This window comes from Tinamus guttatus, unplaced genomic scaffold (genome assembly GCF_059628265.1).
Source record: "Tinamus guttatus ecotype Peru unplaced genomic scaffold, ASM5962826v1 Tinamus_guttatus_pri_ptg000226l, whole genome shotgun sequence".
Lineage (NCBI taxonomy): Eukaryota > Metazoa > Chordata > Aves > Tinamiformes > Tinamidae > Tinamus > Tinamus guttatus.
Window position 1 is genome coordinate 3,568,669 of NW_028288760.1, and position 19,159 is coordinate 3,587,827.

The 19,159-nt window shown below is 51.6% G+C and overlaps 1 protein-coding gene across 5 annotated transcripts in view; it reads left to right on the forward strand.

Moving 5' to 3' along the window:
* Positions 1-19,159, forward strand: part of DAB2IP (DAB2 interacting protein) — a 138,597-nt gene that overhangs the window by 54,669 nt on the left and 64,769 nt on the right. For all 5 annotated transcript variants that reach the window (XR_015913399.1, XM_088525369.1, XM_088525368.1 and 2 more), the window contains one exon: positions 4,030-4,148. Coding sequence is in view for 3 of the 5 variants with exons in the window: in XM_088525369.1 (XP_088381495.1) it covers positions 4,030-4,148 (119 nt within the window). In the remaining 2 variants the exon portion in view is untranslated. The remainder of the gene's footprint in view (positions 1-4,029; positions 4,149-19,159) is intronic.

Below are 19,159 nucleotides of genomic sequence, written 5' to 3' on the forward strand. Positions count from 1 at the left end.
GCACTGGGAAAAGGGCTACGACCAAGACCTTTCTGCAGGACAGGTACAATCAGTACAATAATAGTGCCCAAGCCACAGGCCATTATTGGCCAGAGGTGACAGGGGATGTGCCACCTGTGCTGGAGCTCTGGCAGTCCCCGCGTCCCCCGGCCACCCCCGGCTGCATCACTGGCTCTCTTCCCAAGCTGCGGCTGTCAGAGCACAGCTCTGTGTGGAGCAGCGAGATTTGACCTTTCATTGCCATCCATCATTGGACACACGATGTTTTTGCAGCTGTTTTTCCATTCGGTTGGTTTTCATCCCAGTTCCTAGACCCTGGGTCTCACAGGGACTTGCCGTATCACTCCAGGAGAATGTTCTAAGGCCCTGTCAATCACAGCAAGTCTTCATGGAGGTTCACCTCGTGCATAGAGGTTGCTTGCTCTCTTTTTTGAACATCAGACTTCCTTCCTTCCTTCCTTCCTTCACATAGCCAAAATGGGAGTTGCTCATTTGACAAGCTTGCAAGAACATAACATCTTAGCGTAACTCAGCAAGTCTGGTGATGACTGCAACTTCAAGTGACATCACGGCAGACACCCCCTGCATACAGGATTCCCGAGCTGCAAATGGATCCAACACAAGGGCAGGATGTGCCAGAACCGCCCACGAGGGGATCGATAGCGGCTTCTGCGTGTTCGTTAAGCTCATGAGTGGAGCCCTTTGTCACAGCTGACAGCAGCAGAATTGGGTGGTAGGAAAACAACTTTGAACTTACAAGTTCGAATCAAAAGAGCCAACAATAATAATTTGTATATGAACTGTTCTAAAGGGCATGTATGCTTACAGGCACATGCCTCTCAACACTGAAAAGGTACCACAAGGTCCGTGCTGGACCTGCACCTCCCTCCCTTGCTGGTACCAGCAGCAGGAGCCCGCTCCATGGATTGCCAGCGCTTGGCCTGTCCTGCTTGTTTGCTGTGCGTGGCACAGAAAATATAGGGAGCAGCCAGGGCTCTTCCAAAGGAAACTGCTTCTGAAACATCCAGCTTGATTTATTGATAGATATACTTTTTTTTTTATTTCACATATATCATGTTGCCATGGTGCTGACTTTTTACGTTTCATTTTTTTAATGAGGGTTCACTGCGAATGAACATTAATGGTGTGGGAGTCAGTTCCAGATCCATGAGACCTGCATCATTACACTTAATGAGACAGGAGCCCAAGAGGCAGACTCGAGCTCTTGCTGTCTTTAATCCTCTGCTCTGTTTTGCACCCTGCCCTTTTTCTCTCCACTTTCCAGTTTCCTTATCAGTGGTCCAAGGAGCATGGAAGGACATAGTTGCTACTTCTCAAAGCTGTGCTGTTCTGAGGGATTGACACATAAACCTTACAAGTATTCAGTCCTCAGAGTCACTCAGGATCTAGAGGCACTGGAAATGCCAAGACTGATAGTCAGGAAAAATTAAAAAGAGAATCTGACCTTCCTGCAAAGCTGATGGCATCAGATCTCAGGTTTATCCAAATATATAAGAAAAACCAGCCTAAATCCCAGCAGATTTAATTGTCCTGTTCTGAAGTGTGCCTGTCCCTTTCTAGCTTACAGAGCTGTGGCTGTGGTTAAGCCATTGCTCAAAAGGATTAGTTTTGTTTTGTTTTTCTGTCTTTTTCCTCTGTTTTGTCTTATAACTTCAGCCAGCTCTTCTGACGAGAACAATTGTATTCTGGAGTCAGGGCTGTTCTGCAGAAATAAGGCAAGAGAAGCCAGGCCCTTGCGCCAGGCAGGGCTGGACGGGGAGCCGTGCTGGGGCGCTCGGCACGTCCGTGCACCGGCCTCGCCGTTGGTGACCTAAAATACCTCTTCTTGCTCAAAAGATATTTTAGTGGTTCTGCAAAGGACAGAGAGCTCTCAGCGTAAGCTTACAAACATACAAAGAACATGTAATGTGAAGGGCAACATTTAATTACTAGAACCCCCAAGAATGCAGCAAGGCTGGAGGAATAGGCAGTGTTCATAGGGTAGGATCAGCCTCGTTCCTCTAGAGATCAGAACCAAATCTCCTTTAAGTCATACACAAAGAAGAGATGGATTATGTGCTCATGATCTCAGCAGGAAGGCATGGCAGGCACGGCCTGGCTGCCTCCCCTGCCTTGCCTTGCTGCGACCACCTCCCCACGCTCTTTCTGAGCTGCCCATCTACCAGTTACAGAAGGTAGCACTGCACAAAGTAGAGGTTCGGGGCTCTCACGTGCTGTGGAAGTAGAGGGCATTGCTGTAGCATCGGATAACATTACAAGTTATCAGCATTCAGATCTCTGGTGTTTCATTCTTGCAGTGCAAACTGCAAATGGCACAGTGTGATCTCCTTGTGTTGCAATGAGTGCAACAGCAAGGGGAAGCAGGAGGGAAGTGATGGCTTACTGCACCTCTGAATTCTGATCTCCGGATCCGCACGAATCACCTAACAATTGTCAAGACGTGAAGTAAAAGATAGGGAAAGAAAGTTGTAATCATGTGTTATGGGAGGGATATGTTTCTTCCCTTCTCAGTTGCCTGTGCAGAGCTGAAAGCTGTTCCTGGTTTCTAAAGGCTGGCTTGGTGACGTTGTGACATTACAAGGCAGTGCCCGTGTGTAGGACGGCAGAGCACATAGCCCCACGGCCAGGTCTTGTGTCATGCATACTTCAGTCATGCAGAGAGCGCCCAAAGAAATATTCAGTTCACATGAATGCATGCTGCATACCTCATTTGTAAGTAAAGTGGCACTTAATAAACATGAAACACCTTTGGTTATCTACATATTTCAGATTCCTGATGAGCTTCCAAACAGGAAAGTCACTTCCGTAACGAGAGCTGCACATACTGCCCCGGGACAGAGCCCGCGTGAGCCATGAACAGCTGAGGTGGCGAGGGCAGAGTCCCAGAGCGCACAAATGACAGGCTGGATGCGAGCTACACTGTGATTAGCCTTCAGTAAGACATGTAAGGGCTATCAGCGTAGGAAAGGGAGCTGCCAAAGGCTGTATGACCCATATCTGTTTGTTCAGATTAACGGGAGGATCTACTTAAGCTCGCACGTGAGGTGCAGAGGCCGTGGCTCCGCCAGGGATGCAGACCAGCGCTCTGCGGGAGGATCCCTGCTCCCCTCACGTTCCTTTCCTTCTGCATGTCAAAATCTGTGCTTGATCCAGGGGATACCTATAGCCCTGGGCTGGGGATGGGACAGGACAGTGGTGTGTGCTGGATCTCGGGTCGGGCAGGGATTTGTCAGACTGTTTGTACGTGGCTGATTGGTTTCCTTGCTAGGAGAGCGGAGGACAGGGCACTTTCCCAGGCTTCACTGCAAACCCTGGTTTCTCTTCAACATGCTATCCCTCTTCTCTAGCTACCACGCTTGATTCATTAAGACTATTCTTCCTCCTGTAAATGCCGGACACCACAATAGTATTATTCTTTTATTGCCATATTTAGCCTAGAGATTAAATGTAATGTTCAGGTAATGTAAAACGTTAGCTCTTAACAACAAGCAAATAAGCCATTAGGAGCTTTGGTGTTAAACCTTTAGTGCTAGCCTTGCTCTGGAGCACTCGAGGAGCCGTGACTTACCTTGCGGGAGCGGAGGGGAAGCGGAGCAGGGCACGCGCTGTGCGTGCAGCACCAGGCTCCCGCCTGCCCCGGCGGCAGCAGCCGCTCCCGCTTGCACGGGGGTTGTCTTGGTGGGAGTTGAAGACAGCGGAATCCCATCCTGCCAGCCCGGCTGGCAGCCGGGGCGCCGGCCGGGTACCCAAGTCGTTGCTGCGTCCCAGCGCGTCCGCCCCGGCCGCGGCGCCCGCCGCGCGTCCCGGCTCCCAGACAGGGTTTCTGCGCGCTGCCGGTTGCCAGGGCAACGGAGGCTTCGGGGAGTCTGGCGCCGCCGCAGCGCCCTGGCCCGGGCGCAGCCGCCAGCCGCGCCGAGCGGAGCCGAGCGCAGCCGGGCAGCGGGCTCGGGCTCGCGCTGCCTTCTCCTCTTTTCTGGTGTAATTTAGTATTCTTGTCTCACCCCACAGGGGTTCCTCAACCGCCGGCTTAAGGGCTCCATCAAAAGGACAAAGAGCCAACCGAAGCTCGATCGGAACAGCAGCTTCCGGCACGTTTTACCTGGCTTCAGGAGCGTGGACAATGAAAGGTAAGGGGACCCTCCCGGCGCCTGGAGGATGGCGGGGTGAGAGAGGGAGCAAAGATGCTGATTTTCCAGGGTGTGCTAATATCTTGTCTACCTTATTTTATGATATTGCTTGCTTAGCATAGACTTGTTTAATTGTAATGGGGGTGACTTTAATTTGTTGGTGAGCGCACAGTGCAAGCCCTCCCTTTGTAGGCTAAACAACATGTATGGAGAAGCCTGTCTATTCTTCTTTTTCAATCTTTTTTTTTTCCACAATAAATTCCGGGCTGCTGCACCAGTGTATAAATAGCACGAAGATGCAGCAGCCAGCGGCGCCTGATGTGCAGCAGGGAGGGAGGCGGAGGGTGGGCGCACGCTGAGCTGCGCCGAGCACTGCTGGGTTACGCGTTGTAGGAACAATAACCAGAACAATAACAACCATAATCTGCCTAAATCCCTTCCCCACCCCGTTCCCTCCCCGCGCGCCGTCCACAGCCAGTGACTCCTGTCATTGCACCGAGATGGATTCTCGGCACGTGGCCGGAGCTGCTTTTTCCGGCTGAGCCATGACAGGATCTTTCCATGCAGAGGGGACGCGTTGCAGGGAGGGCACAGAGGACGTGTTTGGCTTTGGATGGTCATTATCGGAGCAGATGGCAAGCAAAATGAAGGGGAAATGGACTTTGGTTTAATTCTTCAGCATTCTAAGCTGAAATGAAGTTTGAAATTAAAATAGCGCTTTATTAGAGTTGAATGTACTTACGTATGTGTAGACCTATGTGAACGTGTGTGATAGAGGGGCATTTCTAGGTAAATTTATGTGTAAATTCACCTGCAGGTCAAGGTCAGAGTAGGGTAAGAGAGATACCGTTGTAACCACAGACGTGAACTAACTGCTTGCTTGCAAAAGGGAGCTCTGTCAGCCTTACGTGACTCTCTTCAGGGAAGGACATGGAAGTGCCAAGAAAAGTATGTCTGAAAAATAGCAGGGATGGACCGCAAAGAGGCTGTGCACGGAGGGAAACATCTAGCAGTGGTAGCTTAAAACATGAGGATGGCACTTTGATCCCCTGATTACACACTTCACGTTAAAAGCCACCGACAACTTTCTATTTAGCTGGATTTCCTGCTTCGTTGCTGGGGGTTGATGTCTGAAGCCCAGGAATGACAACTGCTAGTCTGTGGTTTTTCTTCCCTTTTGCAGCCTCCTAGGCTCGTTTCTGCATTCTGCAGGGGAAAGGTGGTGCTGCTCGGCACAGAGCAGCATTGCAGAGGTTCCTGGATGGGAAGATGGAGCTGATTGGATTCCTGGGCTGCCATTTTTGCAAGCCCTCCAAGTAGGGCACCGTGTTCCGTGCGGAAGAGGAGCAAGCGTAGCTGGATGCCAGGGTCGTCACCTGGGGTGTTGCTCCCTCCCTTCAAACTGCTCTATTGGACAGTGTTTTCTCTCTGTCTAGCTGAGTTCTGCTTGAACTGGCAGTACAGGACACAGAAATGTACTCTTGGCTAGCCCTGCAACCAAAGTCGTTTTTCTAAGTTAAGCCTTATAATCTCCATGTCCATTCAGGGGCTTGCTGGCATCAGGGTCCTTTCATTTAGAGCCACGTTTACCACAGCTTCTCTTTTAAGAGATTCAGGGAATGGTGGTGGTACCGTCTCAGCTTAGAGCTTAACAAGTAAGCTGCAGAAGAGGTAGCATTTAGCAGCCTTGAATAAAACCCAAGGATTTGCTTAGATGAGCATCTAGAAACTGAAAATGAAAGGCTTTTGTTAGGCAGCAACTGCTCATAAACTTCAAGTATGATGCCCAGCTCTGCCGTGGTGTGAAGGAGCGCGTCTGCGGGGCGGCCCTGAGCCGGGCTCACCGCGCTGCCGGGGGCTGCTCCGCAGCTCTGCCTCGGCGTGCGCCTGCAGCGGCGACGGAAGCGTGGGAGCTGGCTGCTAGGAAAGTCTTGGCCAGCCTTCTTCCTCTGCAAGGAGGATCTGAGGAAGTGCTCCCAGGGAGGCTGGAGAAGCACCTACTGGCTGCAGTCAAGCAGAGCGTGTGCTCATAGAAAAAATGCGATCATTTCTCATGTGGTTGGATCTGATGTTGATTGAGAAGAGACCTTTTGTTTGGAAAAGGTGAATGAAGGGGGTGCAGTAACTTCAATAAACTGCTGTGGGGTTCCCTTGGATGTGCAAGGGTCAATTTGGCCGTCCTTTTGCTTTTTGAGAATTGTCGTAGGAGCCTTTATAGAGTAAGAAAGTACAATTATTGCTTTTGAATACGAGAGGCAGAATCAGACTGAGTATAAGGACTATTCCAAGTGGGGCGTGCATTGCCATGGTAAGATCAGCTGGGTGCTGCAGCTAGTGACCGGTGACAGGGGCAGCGTCGTGCCCATGGCGTGTCTTTGGCGAAGGGAGGGCGCCGAGGCCGCTGGGCTGCCTCTTCCTCCCTGCCCCGGCTCGGGGAGCGTTTGCCATGAGCCCCTGCTCATCAACGGCCCCCGAGGGGGAGGCGCACTGGAATAACGGGGCGCTTCCCAGCGGCTCCAGGCGCGTCGGGAGGGCTCGGCTGCTTCTCTGGGTGACCCTGCGTTATGTGCATATGTGAGCGGCCTTGTGTGCGCGCGTGGAACTCTGCTTTGTGCCTGGGGGTGCCCGAGGTAAAGGCGCGTTTGACATTTTCTAGGAAATATGTAAGCACTTCACTTGCACTACATATTCAAAGTAACTTCCTCATTTAACAGGGAAGTCATGTCTAAGGTACTTGAGTAAAAGGTGATATTAATTCCCGGAAGTTTTTCTAGCCGTTGTAAGATGTCAGGGGAGGGGATAAGAATATGGAATTGCTTTAATAGTCTCCTCCTCCGAGTTTCTCAGCTTCCCACTTCCCTACCAGTCCAAACAAAACAGCGTGGGGCCCCATGGGGAAACCGCTATCGCTTTGACTCGTCTCACAGGCACGTAGCAAAATTATAAAATCCTTCCTGCTTAGGCATACGCAGCACTTTGGGGATAATTGGCTTCATGCATCTTACAATTAGCTTGCAAAAATATGGTTTGCTTTCCTGACCTTTTCTGTGTAAGCAAGGCCATTGTCTGCCTGTCCTGCTTAATTACAAAATATGGGGCTGTGCGAGGGTGCAGATGACACCGTTGTGTCGTTGGCTCTAATTTGACGAGACATGGTAATAGGGAGCTTTCATACTGAGGGCACTGAATTAGTGTAGCATGAAGGCACATTTCTCTAAACCTACTATATAAGGAGAAGTTAATTTAATGCTCTGTCTTTTTGACGTTTGTAATCAAAGCATTGTATCGCAGCTGCAGATGGCCAGCACTCGAAGAATGTCTGCTAAACGCGCGTCATGGTGAGGCGTCGCTCCTGCCAGGGAAGATCGGGCTGATTAATAACTAGAAGGATTATTTTATTTTATTGTTCCTGCAGCCCGAATGGATGTGTTTGGCTCTCCGGCGATTCCGTGGCGGGGTGAGGTGGGACTGGCGTACCGGGGAGCATGCGGGGTTACAAGACGCCAGCTCCGCTCGTACCCTGTGAGCAGGGTGACAGCTGAGTTTCGTTGTGGCTGATGGTGTCATGACAGTCTTCAGAGCAGAGAAATATTGCTACTCCCCTGCATTAACGTCTTGATTCCCAACACCCCATTTATTCTGGCTTTGCCCTGGTGAGACTTTCCTGTGCATGAATTTTGGTGCAATTACATTAGCATTACTCTTCATGTCAGTAGGCTCTAAGAAAAACAGAGTAAAAAAACGACAGCACTGTGGCTTTTATACCAACATGTTTTTGTTTAGCTCTAGACTCTCCCGCCTATTTTCTGTTTAGATTTAGAGAACTAAAATACTTGTGTTCCTGGCGCAGAAGAAAGGCTTTGCTCATGCTGCAGATGTTGCTCATTAGCAAGAAGGAGCGGCCGGGCTCTCCCTGCCCGGCTCCCGCGGCAGCGGGGCTGGCCAGCCCGTGTTGCCCAGGGCTCCGGGGAAAGTTATCCGCTCAGGAGGAGGTGGTTTCTGTGGGATTGAAGCATTGAGCCAGCCCCGTGGCTGCCCGGTGACTGGAGAGGGCAGCAAAGGGAGGACTTTTCCTTTCAGCAGCAGTGGGCAGTTGCATTTGATCAGATGTGGCCCCAAACTACCTGGAGCTCCTGCCCCGCGCAGCCCCGAGGGGTGTCCGTGTGGCGCCCGCCTCTGCCGGCCGGCTTTGAAGTGGAGATTCCCATCGCACAGGGGAGCTCCGGCGGCTGACGGGTCAACTGCTCTGTCCTGTGTATTGGCAACTGCCGTTAGCAAGAGCTGTTTTCCTTCGCTGCGAATGGGAATGCTGAGGAACGAGTTTGGCTTGGCTCTGTATTGCGGCCCTGCAAACCACCGCCTGGCAGGGGAGAACGCGGGAGCTGGCGAGCCCTGCGCGGGGCGGGTCGGACACGGCGCTCGGCACCCCGTGCCGGCGGCCGTGCGGGGCTCTGCGCGCGCCCATGGCAGCGCTTGGGAACGGGGGTAGCTGCGTCCTGCTCATCCTGCCGCCGCGGAGCAAAACGGAGCTCCTGCCCTCCCGCCAGGCTGCTCAGTAACGCCCTGCGCTATGGAGCCTCTTTAGAAGTGACCTCGGGAGGGCTTCAGGGGCCTGGGCCTGGGGGTGTCCTGTGGGGTGGCTGTTGTGTCTGTCTCACCTGGCTGACAAAGTTTGCAATTTTGATTTTTTCCCCTTCAGTTCCAGAGCGCCTCGCTGCTATTCTGTTCAGCAAAATTCAGGTCGAGTGTGATGAAAAGAAACAAAAAATGCATTTAGTTGAATTAAACCAGTGCTTTTTAGCTAAAATTAAAATAAAATTTGTTTGAAAAATTACTTAATTGATTTGAATCAAAGCCAGAAATATAAATTGCAGTGAATTTGGCTTTAATCCACGTGGATTATATATGTAATTATGTGAGAAAGGGATGTGGTGCGCACAGTACATGACTGAGTGTGCGGACAGAGGGTGACATTCATTCTCGGTGACGTAAACGTAGTACGAGCTAGAAACCCCCAGGCTTTGCATCAGGCTGGCCCTTTGGTTTGGGTTTGCCACTGTCCCCAGCCTGGTGGCTCCCGAGCTGCAGGGCTGCTCCGTGGGAGGTGACGCAGCCCCGTTTGTGTTCCCCGGGGGACCGTTGCCCCATGATTAACAGAACTCTGTCGTGTGCCCCTTAAATAATACACGTTTTGTTGTTCCTGCCATGTGGGGAGCTCTGCTTCGCTATGGACGTCTGCGTAATTTGGATCTAGCTTTCCCTGGAAGCTTGGTGGCGCTTGGGTCCAGGGGGACGGTTGCAAACAGAAGACGTGTTTTCTGTATAGATGCAATCTGACAGTGGCTGTTTGAGGCCTGGGCTTAAAACAAATCTGTGAATTTATCCATTCTGTATTCCCTTTCTCTTTAAAACCTTTGGAGAGAACCAAGTTGAATTCAACAGTGGCCGTTACTTAGGCTGGGCTCTTTCACCCAGCAGAGTTATATCCCACTTGGAAAGCGCGAGCCCGGGCAGTGCCCAGCCCTGCGCGTGGGCCACCCCGCTGCTGCAGGAGCCTCCAGTTTATTTCTGTGTCCTGGTGTCTGCCTTGTAGGAGCCCCGTGACAGACCCGCTCTGCGGGTCCCTGCATGTTGCTCCCGCGCGGGTGAGTTTCGCGGTGCCCAGAACAGGGTGACGTCCAAGCGCCGGAGCTGCAGCCGGGCCCCGTGCGCAGGACCCGCTTCCCTGCGTACGAGCTACGTGCGAGGTTCCCCAGCACCGAGCGCAGCCAAAGCGCCGGGTTCGTTCTGCCTGCGAGCTGAGCGCGCGCCGAGGATCTGCTCCACGCTGCAACGAGGGCTTGCGTAATTACAACTTAGCCAACGTGTGTGCAAACACAACGGGAATTAGCGTGCAGGGTCGGTTAGGGAAGTCTGCTCGGTGCCGCGTTCATCCCTAGCGTTCCCTGCTAATTCCTGTGACTGAATTTAGGATATTTGAAAGTAAATTATGCATCCAACTCCACATTTTCTAAGGGAGATGGGAATGCTGTTTCCATTTTACCTAAGGACTTTAGGCTTTGTTGTAGTCCATGTTGTGCCTTCCTGTCCCTGCTGCTTTGCTCGCAAGGGAGCGAGCATTTTTCCACAACAACAACCGGCAATTACAGCTCTTATTTTACATAACATGAAAATAAACCAGGCTGCTTCCAAATGGCCTCCCACTCTGCAGCCTGCGCACGGGCAGTGTCTGCCATCCCCTCCGAGGAGCCACCGCCGCCAGCCACAGCGGAGGGCAGAGCGTGGGGAGCCGCAGCGTGTCCTTGTGGGATCGGGGCTCCGGTGAGTGCCAGGCGCTTGGTGTGAGCCCAAGTGCAGCCCTCCGCAGGGCTCCTCCGCTGGGGTTTCTGCCCTTTGCTTTGTCTCTGCTTTTCTTCCCCCCACTCTTTGGTGCTGCCTTGGGCTTCCAGTGCGGGGGCTCAGAGCAGCTCTGTGCACACATCCGTATGGCCGAATCGGCCTTTCACAGTAATGATGTGATTGTTATTTTTTTTATTTTTGGTTACTATGACTGGAATACAAATGGGTCTTTAATGCCTAAGGGCCTCTCACTCTGAGCGTAATTCCCCGTGACACGTGTCAGGCTCTGTTTTATTCAGGTGGGGGTATGATACGGAACAACAAGGCGAGCGCTCTGCGCCGCGCGGACGCGCTCCCTGGCACGGAGGCGCTCGTTAGCGGGGTGTCACGGCCTCGCCGCCGGGATGCGCCCGGAAGCCTCCCGCAAACACCGGGGCCGTGAACGGGATCATCCTGGCGCACCGGCAGGGCGGCCGCCACCGCGACCTTTCCGCCTCTCTGCCTGAGCAGCGGGGCTGCCTGGACCCTCCCTTGGCCCTGCACACAGCACTGGGGCTCAGCGCAGGGCTCGCTTGGTAGTCGCTGCTGAATGAGCCGGTCGTGGGGAGCAGGGGAAGAGCAACCTCGCGCGCGGCCGGCACACGAGGCGGAACGTCCTGGTGCACCCCGAGCACGGAGCGGGCGGACGGGGCTCCCGGCTGCGACGGGCTTGTTCTCTTGCCAAGCCCTGAGCGTCCCTTCACTTGGTTGGCCCCTGGAGGTGGCCACGTGGGGTGAACTTGGGAGCCCTCCTTGGTGGGAAACGACCCTGAGATGCTCAGAATTCCCCAGGGCTGCTGAAGAGCCGCTGGGGTCGCGCTTAGAGCAGCAACCTGCATCTTGCTGCTTCCCGCTGCCCCTAGCCAGCCCTGGAAGGGAAACGCAGCCTCCGCAGCCCTTCCCTTTGGGAAGGGAAACGCCATCTGCGTAGTGAAACCTCTCTCGCAGGAAAGCTTCTTGAGGCATCAGCAGTACGTGTCAGCTACCCCCTGTCTAGCCAGTATTTAACACTTCCTCGCGTAGCTGCGGAATATACAGCATATGCTTGTGTGTTCGAACACATCCTCTTAGCAGGAAAATCACTTCTTTAATTTTCTGAAGATTAAAATGCCAAATCAACTAATTACTTTTATTTGAAAACCTCAACCACGTAAAACACATTCTCTCTGCAAAATAAATTGATTTATACTCGGTCATTAGTTCTTTATAGCCCCTGATTTGCAGGCCAGCATAGTTGAAAACGGGCCCTAGTTGGGCACAGAGCCCCCCTGCCCGTGCAGCCCCGGCACAGGGACCTTGCCAGGTCCCCAGGAGCCATCTGCCCTTGCAGGGTGCGGGCAGCGCGGGGAGGCGTCAGGCAGCCGGGACACCTCGTGCTCTAGTGGTTTGTCCTGGCAGGAACGCGCCTGGCTGAGAACCTCCACCAGGGCTGTGTGAAAACCCACTGCATTAACCCCGCTACCAACTGAGGCTGCTTAGACAGAGACTTCTCATTTTTAAAAAATCAATTTTTAATAATGCTGCTTTTAGTAGTCTTCTTGCAGTCCTCCTGCAACATATTTATTTTCTCTTTTCTCTGCTTACACGATAATTGAATATTATTGGTTTTAAATGGCTGATGCTTCCTCGTCTCGGCAATTTCTCAGTGACATACGTCGCTGGGCTCCGCATGACAGCGTTATCAGCAGGCACTTCTCAAATACCTGCAATGCATGTGAGAGTCTATTAATTAACTCTAGAGGGTGTTAATCTGCACGGATACCCGTGGAGGACACCAGCCTGCCGAGGCCAGGGCGGCTCTAGGCTGTAATTGAGCGAGAGGCTCCACGCGGAGGCTGCCGAGAGCGTTCGGAGCAGGACTTCAGTGTCGCCCTTTCTCCACAATGCTCGTGTCTCGCTCCTAAACCATATCCCACTGCCGTAGGGGGACGTCTTTGGAAATTTAGGACAAATTTGTAAGTCCTAGTAGATGCCTTTATGATTTTTAAGGCAAGTACTTAGTCCCTGTGCCCTCTTGTCTCCGCCTGAAATTAATGTTCTGTCGGCCTCATCCTCTGTGGTGTCGGGTTGAAATAGTAATGGGAGCAAGATTGGGACTTCAGATAGTAAATACAAGCACTAAAAGTGTAAATGTGAACGATGAAGTGTATGCAAGATAGCTGGCTTAGTCTAAGGGCTGGTTTGGTGTCTGCTTTTTATGGAAATCTTGTGTTCATTCCTCGAAACGGGAGCCTGTCAACCACACTAACTACGTGTAGGGAAAGCTGTTGGGGAGGTGCTGCAACGGAAGAAAGAGAAACATAGACTTAAACAAATTAAAAAGGATGGTGATTAAGCAAATGAATTTCATCCTGGAGATAATCAGATGACTACATCTAGAGGGAAAATAATCACAATTCTCAGAAAACTGTAATTAAAAAATGCTTATTTTGGTGAATGGTTCACAAGCTAGATTGGAGGCAGCAAAGTAAAATAAAGAAATGATCCCTGCTGCCTGAGACAGAGTCTAAGGAGCCCTTGGTGGCCTGTGGGGAGCACCAGCTGCCCAAACGTGGAATTTGGGAAAACATCTCCGTGTGAGTAAGATCTTGGCAGCATGGAAGGAGCACGGAGCAGAGCAAGTCCTGTTATCTAGGTCAGCAGCAAGATAAGAGTGTGAATGTCATAACTGCGTGTTTAAAGGGTGTTGGCGTTGGGGAGGGCAAAGAATTTAGAGTGGATAATTGCCAGATAAACATGGGATGAAGTGGGAAGGGAAGATATAGGCATCTAGGCATCAGGAAATGATCTGAATACTCCAATAAATCCGTGTGGAACGGGCTCCCAAGAGAAGCAGTGAAAGCGCTTTCATTACTGAGAGAATCCTCGGGATGTGCTGGAGGAGTCAGTCACCTCACAGGTCTCTTCAGATTTCCATCATCATCCAAGGATCCCAGTCAGGATCTGAGAGTAAAGAGCTTTGGGGGAAGAGGGGCTCGGGGAGCGCGGGGAAGGCGGCGGTGGGTGTTTTCTGGGCGTCCTGGCCGCGGGGCCGCGTTCTGCTCGCTAGCAAACACCAGCGGGGCGCGTTGGGCTTTGGGTTTTCCTTTGGGTTCTCTCGTGCCAGCCTCAGAGGTGGCGCTTCTGCTCGCAGAACTAGCGGTGGGTGAGCCACAATATGTGGATTCATGGTGATGCATCGAATGCTAAAAAACTTGAGGAAGGTTTAATCTTTCTTGCAGTTTTCTATTGAAGAGGAAGCAATTAGCTAGAGACAGAATTGGAAAAAACCCACCAATTATTTAGAGTAAAAATCATGCTGCTTAGTCTCAGGACTTGCGTTGCTTACAACATCCAAGCCTCCTTAGCAGACCTCTTGGCTTCTGGATGAGCAGATGCACTTACTCTACCCGGTACGGGCAAATATTGAATTTCTAGGAAATGCTCATCTGATCTGATTGTATCATATTGTGGCTTGACATCTGCTTGCACATAAAATAATTCATATTGATCTAATTTACGATCTTGAAACCGCCAGTGGATGGATGGATTGATGAGAAGGATAGTGTTTGAGTATTAATTTTATCCTCTTATCAGAATGTGCTCAGAGAGGGGGGATGATCTTTCTCTGGGAAACAGACTTCTAGGGTTGTCCATTTTCTTTCCCTGTCTCCATTAAAGGGGCGAAGAGTATCCCTGAAATAAACGTGATCCGTGCGGTGCCTGCGAGGGTGGCTCCTGCACGGAGGGCAGTGCCTGCTGTTCCTGGGGGCTCACTCGGCTGTACCAAACACCATGCACATAAAGGCACTTAAATGCTGCGCTCGTGGGATTGTTGATGAATCCGAGATCCCTAAATTGCATATTAAGGCGTTTCTGTAGGATTAAACCTTCTGCACATTACAATGCTCTTATCTGGAATTTATCTGCATGCAATAAAATGAATAAAACCTGAATTAGAAAGCATCAATAGAAGGTACATAAATTAGCATGCATATTTATAATCTCTAATAACTACTGTCTTTTCAAATTGTTTATGCATTTTTTGCCATCACCCAACCTTTAAATGTTTTGTTTTAAATTTACATATCTAGTCTTGCACCATTTAAATTTATGGCTTAGTCTAACAGTTTATCATTTAAGCGCTTGGCTATGGCCTGTGCTCTTGCTTAACAACAGGGAATCCTTCCTTTGGAAGACGCAAATTGCCGTGTGTCTCTTGTTAACGTTTGCTTGTGGGCCTGGCAGGAACACGGCCGAGGGCGGCGCGGCCGGCGGCGCTCGCAGCCCCGTGGAATCCGCTCGTGCGGGACGCGGGGCCCTGCGAGCCGGGGCCCAAACGGGGTGTGCGCAGGGAAGCGGCGCAGGGGTGATGAGGGCCTGGGAAGGGGAGGCTGCCGCCCGCTCCCCGGCCCGCGGGTGCTTCCCGGTGCGTTTCCTCCCCGCTGTGGATCAGCCCGGCGGCTGCGGACACCTAGCAGCTTCAAACAAGCCAAGCTCAGAAGTAGCGTTTAAGTGAATAAGAAGTGAATTACATAAATAGCCAGTTTTTCATCTGTATTTGCAACACATTGCTGCTTGCAGCCGCTTGTTATGGCAGTATCTTTTATTCCAGCATGTGCTTCCCTTCCCCAGCTAATTACATCCAGTTTCAAGTGGGTGCTCTGGATTAACAAGTGACTTTCATTGGAGAAGTCAAAGTTGGGAGGAACATGGAGCTGCATGAAACCCGTTGTGACCTTGGATTGTAGCAGACATTTTTCTTATATTATTATTTTTTAAGTTTAACTTCTTCAAAGGAAGACCTTAAGCCCTTCTCAGATTGAAGCATCTCTATAATGCAGTCATTAAAGATTCAGTAGTCCCTTTTAAGTCCGTGTTAGGAGATTCAAATTTTTCAATTTACTAAAGTTGCGTGGCTTTTTCGAGTATTGTACTGCTCATCTTTGAAGGTCTTCCAGGATTTCTAGTGGCTTCTCACAGAACAAGAGCCAGAATTCGTTGTTTCAACTCAAACCGCCGCTGCAGCAGGACTGTGCGGAGCGCGGCCGCACTGCCGGCGAGCCCGGGGTGGCGCGTGGGCCGCGGCGGAGCCTCTGCGGCGGCGCCTCTGCTGAGCTGCAAAGTCCTTCCGGAGCTCTTGGCTCTTTATTTCTTATGTATGTGCTTGGCATTGGGCCAGGAGCCTCCGCGCCCCTGGGGCTTGTGGCTCCTAAACACTGAAGCTTCAACTTCATAGTCCCACCAGGCAAACCTGCAGCGTGCTCTGATAACAGAGTCGCGATGGGAACTGTGTTAAATGGCCCTTCCTCTATTTTGTGTTGGAGCAGGAGCAGCCTAAGCCTGTGCCTGGGTTCCTTGCCATGTCTTAGTTAATCGTGTTTTTACAGCCTGCTGCAGCAGCTGTCAGGAGCTGGATGCGTCTGATCAGACCGATGCTTCTAATGCAAATTCACAATGAGCTAAGCCAAGCACTAGAATACCCCTAGCCAGTAAATGGGCACGTCCTATAAGAAATAACGCTCTTCCCACAAGTCAAACTTGGAAAACTGATGCAAAACAGACTTCTCCTGCTCTCGGTCCGAGCCCAACAAGGTAGGTTCCTACAGAGAACAGAGGACCGCAGCAGCGCCTCGCGTTAACACCGCTGCAAACGCCGGTGAGGCGAAGGGCAGCGCCTGGCGAGGAAACAGATTTCAGCCTGAGCCTTCCCAAAGGATCTCTGCGAAGAGCTGAGCATCGAGGAGCGAGCGTGCGCAGGAACGGCATCTCCAAAAGATCTGGTGCGTTTTGGAATCCTATCTTGGGCTGCAGTAAATTAAAAAACTAATTGCTTGTCATAAGTGTGTGGGAGGAAATAACCTCTTAGTTGTTCCATGTGGGGCTAGGCATTTTTCAGGGAGAGCAGGGTCGCTAGAGAGGAAGGGAAGTGGCTGAAGCCGTGTTCTGGGTGAGGAAATGAAATCTTCCTTAGTTTCAGAAGTGCTCGGGAAATGGGAGCAGCTCGTTTTCCTGCGCTGTGCCTGGCCTGGCGCTCGTGGGAAAAAGTATTAACGTGGTGAACGATGCCGGGAATGGTTTTCTGCAGCTGACAGCACGTGTTTGACTTGCTTCCATTTTGGGTTTGCAGTTATTTGTCCTAGTTAACTCACAGGCAGCTGTTGGAGAATAATTTACTGCCTTTTTAAAAGAAGGTTCTCCTGCTATTTGTTGTTGGGCCTTCCGTGGAGGCGGCCGGAGCCTCTCCTGGGCTTCAACAAGGGCTAAAACCCAATTAAAGCGCGTGAAGAGAAGCCTCCCCAGCACCGGCAGCTGAGGTAGCCTGACCCGCGGTGGGCGCTGGCCCCGGTGCAGCGCTCGCGGCTCCGCGCTGCCGGCAGCCCGGGAGCGGCTCCCCAGCCCTGCCGGGGGCAGGACGTGTCCTCCCGGCAGCCGAGGGGGCTCCTGCAGGGAGCAAGTCCCTCTGTCCCGGTGACACTGCCGAGCGTGTCCTGTTCCGCTCTTCCTGTTGTGCCTTTCGCCATCGTGGCCCCTCAACATGCTCCAAAAAATCTTATATATATATTTTTTTCGAGTGTTCCTGAGTGGTTTCATTTATTATTTACTAATGCCATCCGGAGGACGCGCACGTGATGGGGCCAGCTGGGAGGGCTGCAGAGAAGCCGTGTGCTCGGGGAGGAGAACCCGGATTAAGCGCGCAGGGCCGCGCTCGCCCGGCAGCGCCGGGATGCGCCGGGGAAGGGGAGCTGCTCTGAGAGCACGTTCCCCCTATCCCGCCATCACGTCGCTGGGAGCGCTTCAGGCAGCAAGACTCTGGCCTATTATCATTTGGAAAATTGTATTTAATCTCATCCAATTGCTCTTATTTGTCTTTTCCTGTGAATCTCTAGTTTAATCAGTTCAGAAAGAGCTGTAAACTTTAAACTTTCAAACAGAATCTGAAACCAGTGCCTTGACTTTCTGGTATATAGGTATACGTAAAAGATGCATGGGGCCTCTAGTAAAATTCCCTGCTGCTTAAAATTAACTGTGCTCTATATAAAAGCTGTTTTTAGCTGTTTTGGGTTTTGTTTTTAAGTCTTTAAAGCTCCCTGCCAGTGTCGGTTATGTTTTTTTTATTAGCCTCGTTGTCTGAAGGCTCCTTCGCAGCGGCTGTTGGGTGCTGGCGCCGCGCTCCGCCGGGGGGCCGGGCTCGGGCAGGCGCTCGTGCCGCGGCGCGTTGCTCCGCGCGGGCCGGTCTGCAGGGAGAAGCACCGGAGAGTTGGACAGGCGGGAAACATTCGGGCAGCTCCTTGGTGCTGGAGCTCGGCAGAGCTCCGCTGCATCCGCGCGGCTTTCCGGGTGGCGTTCCTTGCTGTGCGGCAAGCTGGCCGCGCTACAAAGCGCTGCTTGTTCCCCTTCCAGTTTTACCTGGGGCCAGTAAATGAGAACTTCCTTTCTTCTCAGGGGGAGCAGACTCTGCAGTTTTTCACCGTGCAAGCTGAACTTTTTGCTTGGAGCTAGTGTTAAAACTTCCCTCAAAGACAAGGTGCTCTGTCCCCACATGGAGAGTTGGAGGTGGCTGCTCCGTGCTGAGGTCAGGGCTTTGATCCCCATCGCTTCCCATCACCAAGTGTTCCCTAGCCGAGCTCCCTCCTCCATGGACAACTAGGGAGCAGGGATGCGTGGGAGATGGGAGCTAAGCCCGCTTACACTTGTGCTTCCTCTCTGGGAATTCTGTAAACTCGTGCACTTCCACCAACCTGCGCGTAGTCGTGTGTAACATCAGCAGCTTCACACAACATTAGGCAGACTTTTAGGAAAGTCTTGACTTTAAGAAACATCAATACCAATGGATGGCAGTGCAAAACTTCCACTACCACTTCTTATATTTTGTTTGAATCTGGGGATGCCCATCACAATATTTCACTGAGCAGTGTTTTATTTAATTAGTTTGTCCTGTTAACTGCAGAAAGTCCTGTCAGGTTTTATCTATTGTTTCCTGCCAAGCGCTTTAAACAATCAGAGCTAAATTATGCAGCTATTTCCTTAAGCAGCCGAATGTCCGTCTGCTGATAGTCACTCTAGTCACTCGGTGGCCCGAGATGCAAACAGATAAGTTAGAAGATGAATAGCGGGTTGAGGAGCCCCGTTAGCTCCGCGGGGCCGGCTCTCCGCGCTGCTCCTCCTGCCTCTCCGCTCCATCCCCCAGAGCCGCCGGGCTGCGAGGAGAGGATTCGGGATGAGAGGAGCTGTTGGCCTTGGCTCAGCAAGGCGCTTCTCTTCAGGAAGACATTGACCTTGCGCCTAAGTGTTTTGCTGAGTAGGGAAGAGCTTATTGCAAGGGGGTTTAAAGGCACATTTCCCACTTAAAGCTCTGTCTCGAATGAGACTTGGTGCAAGTAGCAGAGATGAAGGGAGCAGCATGCTGGTGTGTGCAGTGGTTTCTCAGGATTTTTAAAACATAAGGTCATCATTTGCAATGTCGGCTCCTTCAAGCTGGCATGCAAATCTCTATTTAGGAACCTAAGTAAGCGGCCTACTTTTCTGGGATGCTGAATCCATTAAAGTCAATGGAAGTTCTGCAGCTCTGAAAAGAAAGTCACGTATTTTGGTAGCTAATTTTAGGTTCCCAAACTCAGATAACTTTGATCTAAAAGAAGATTTTTAAAAAC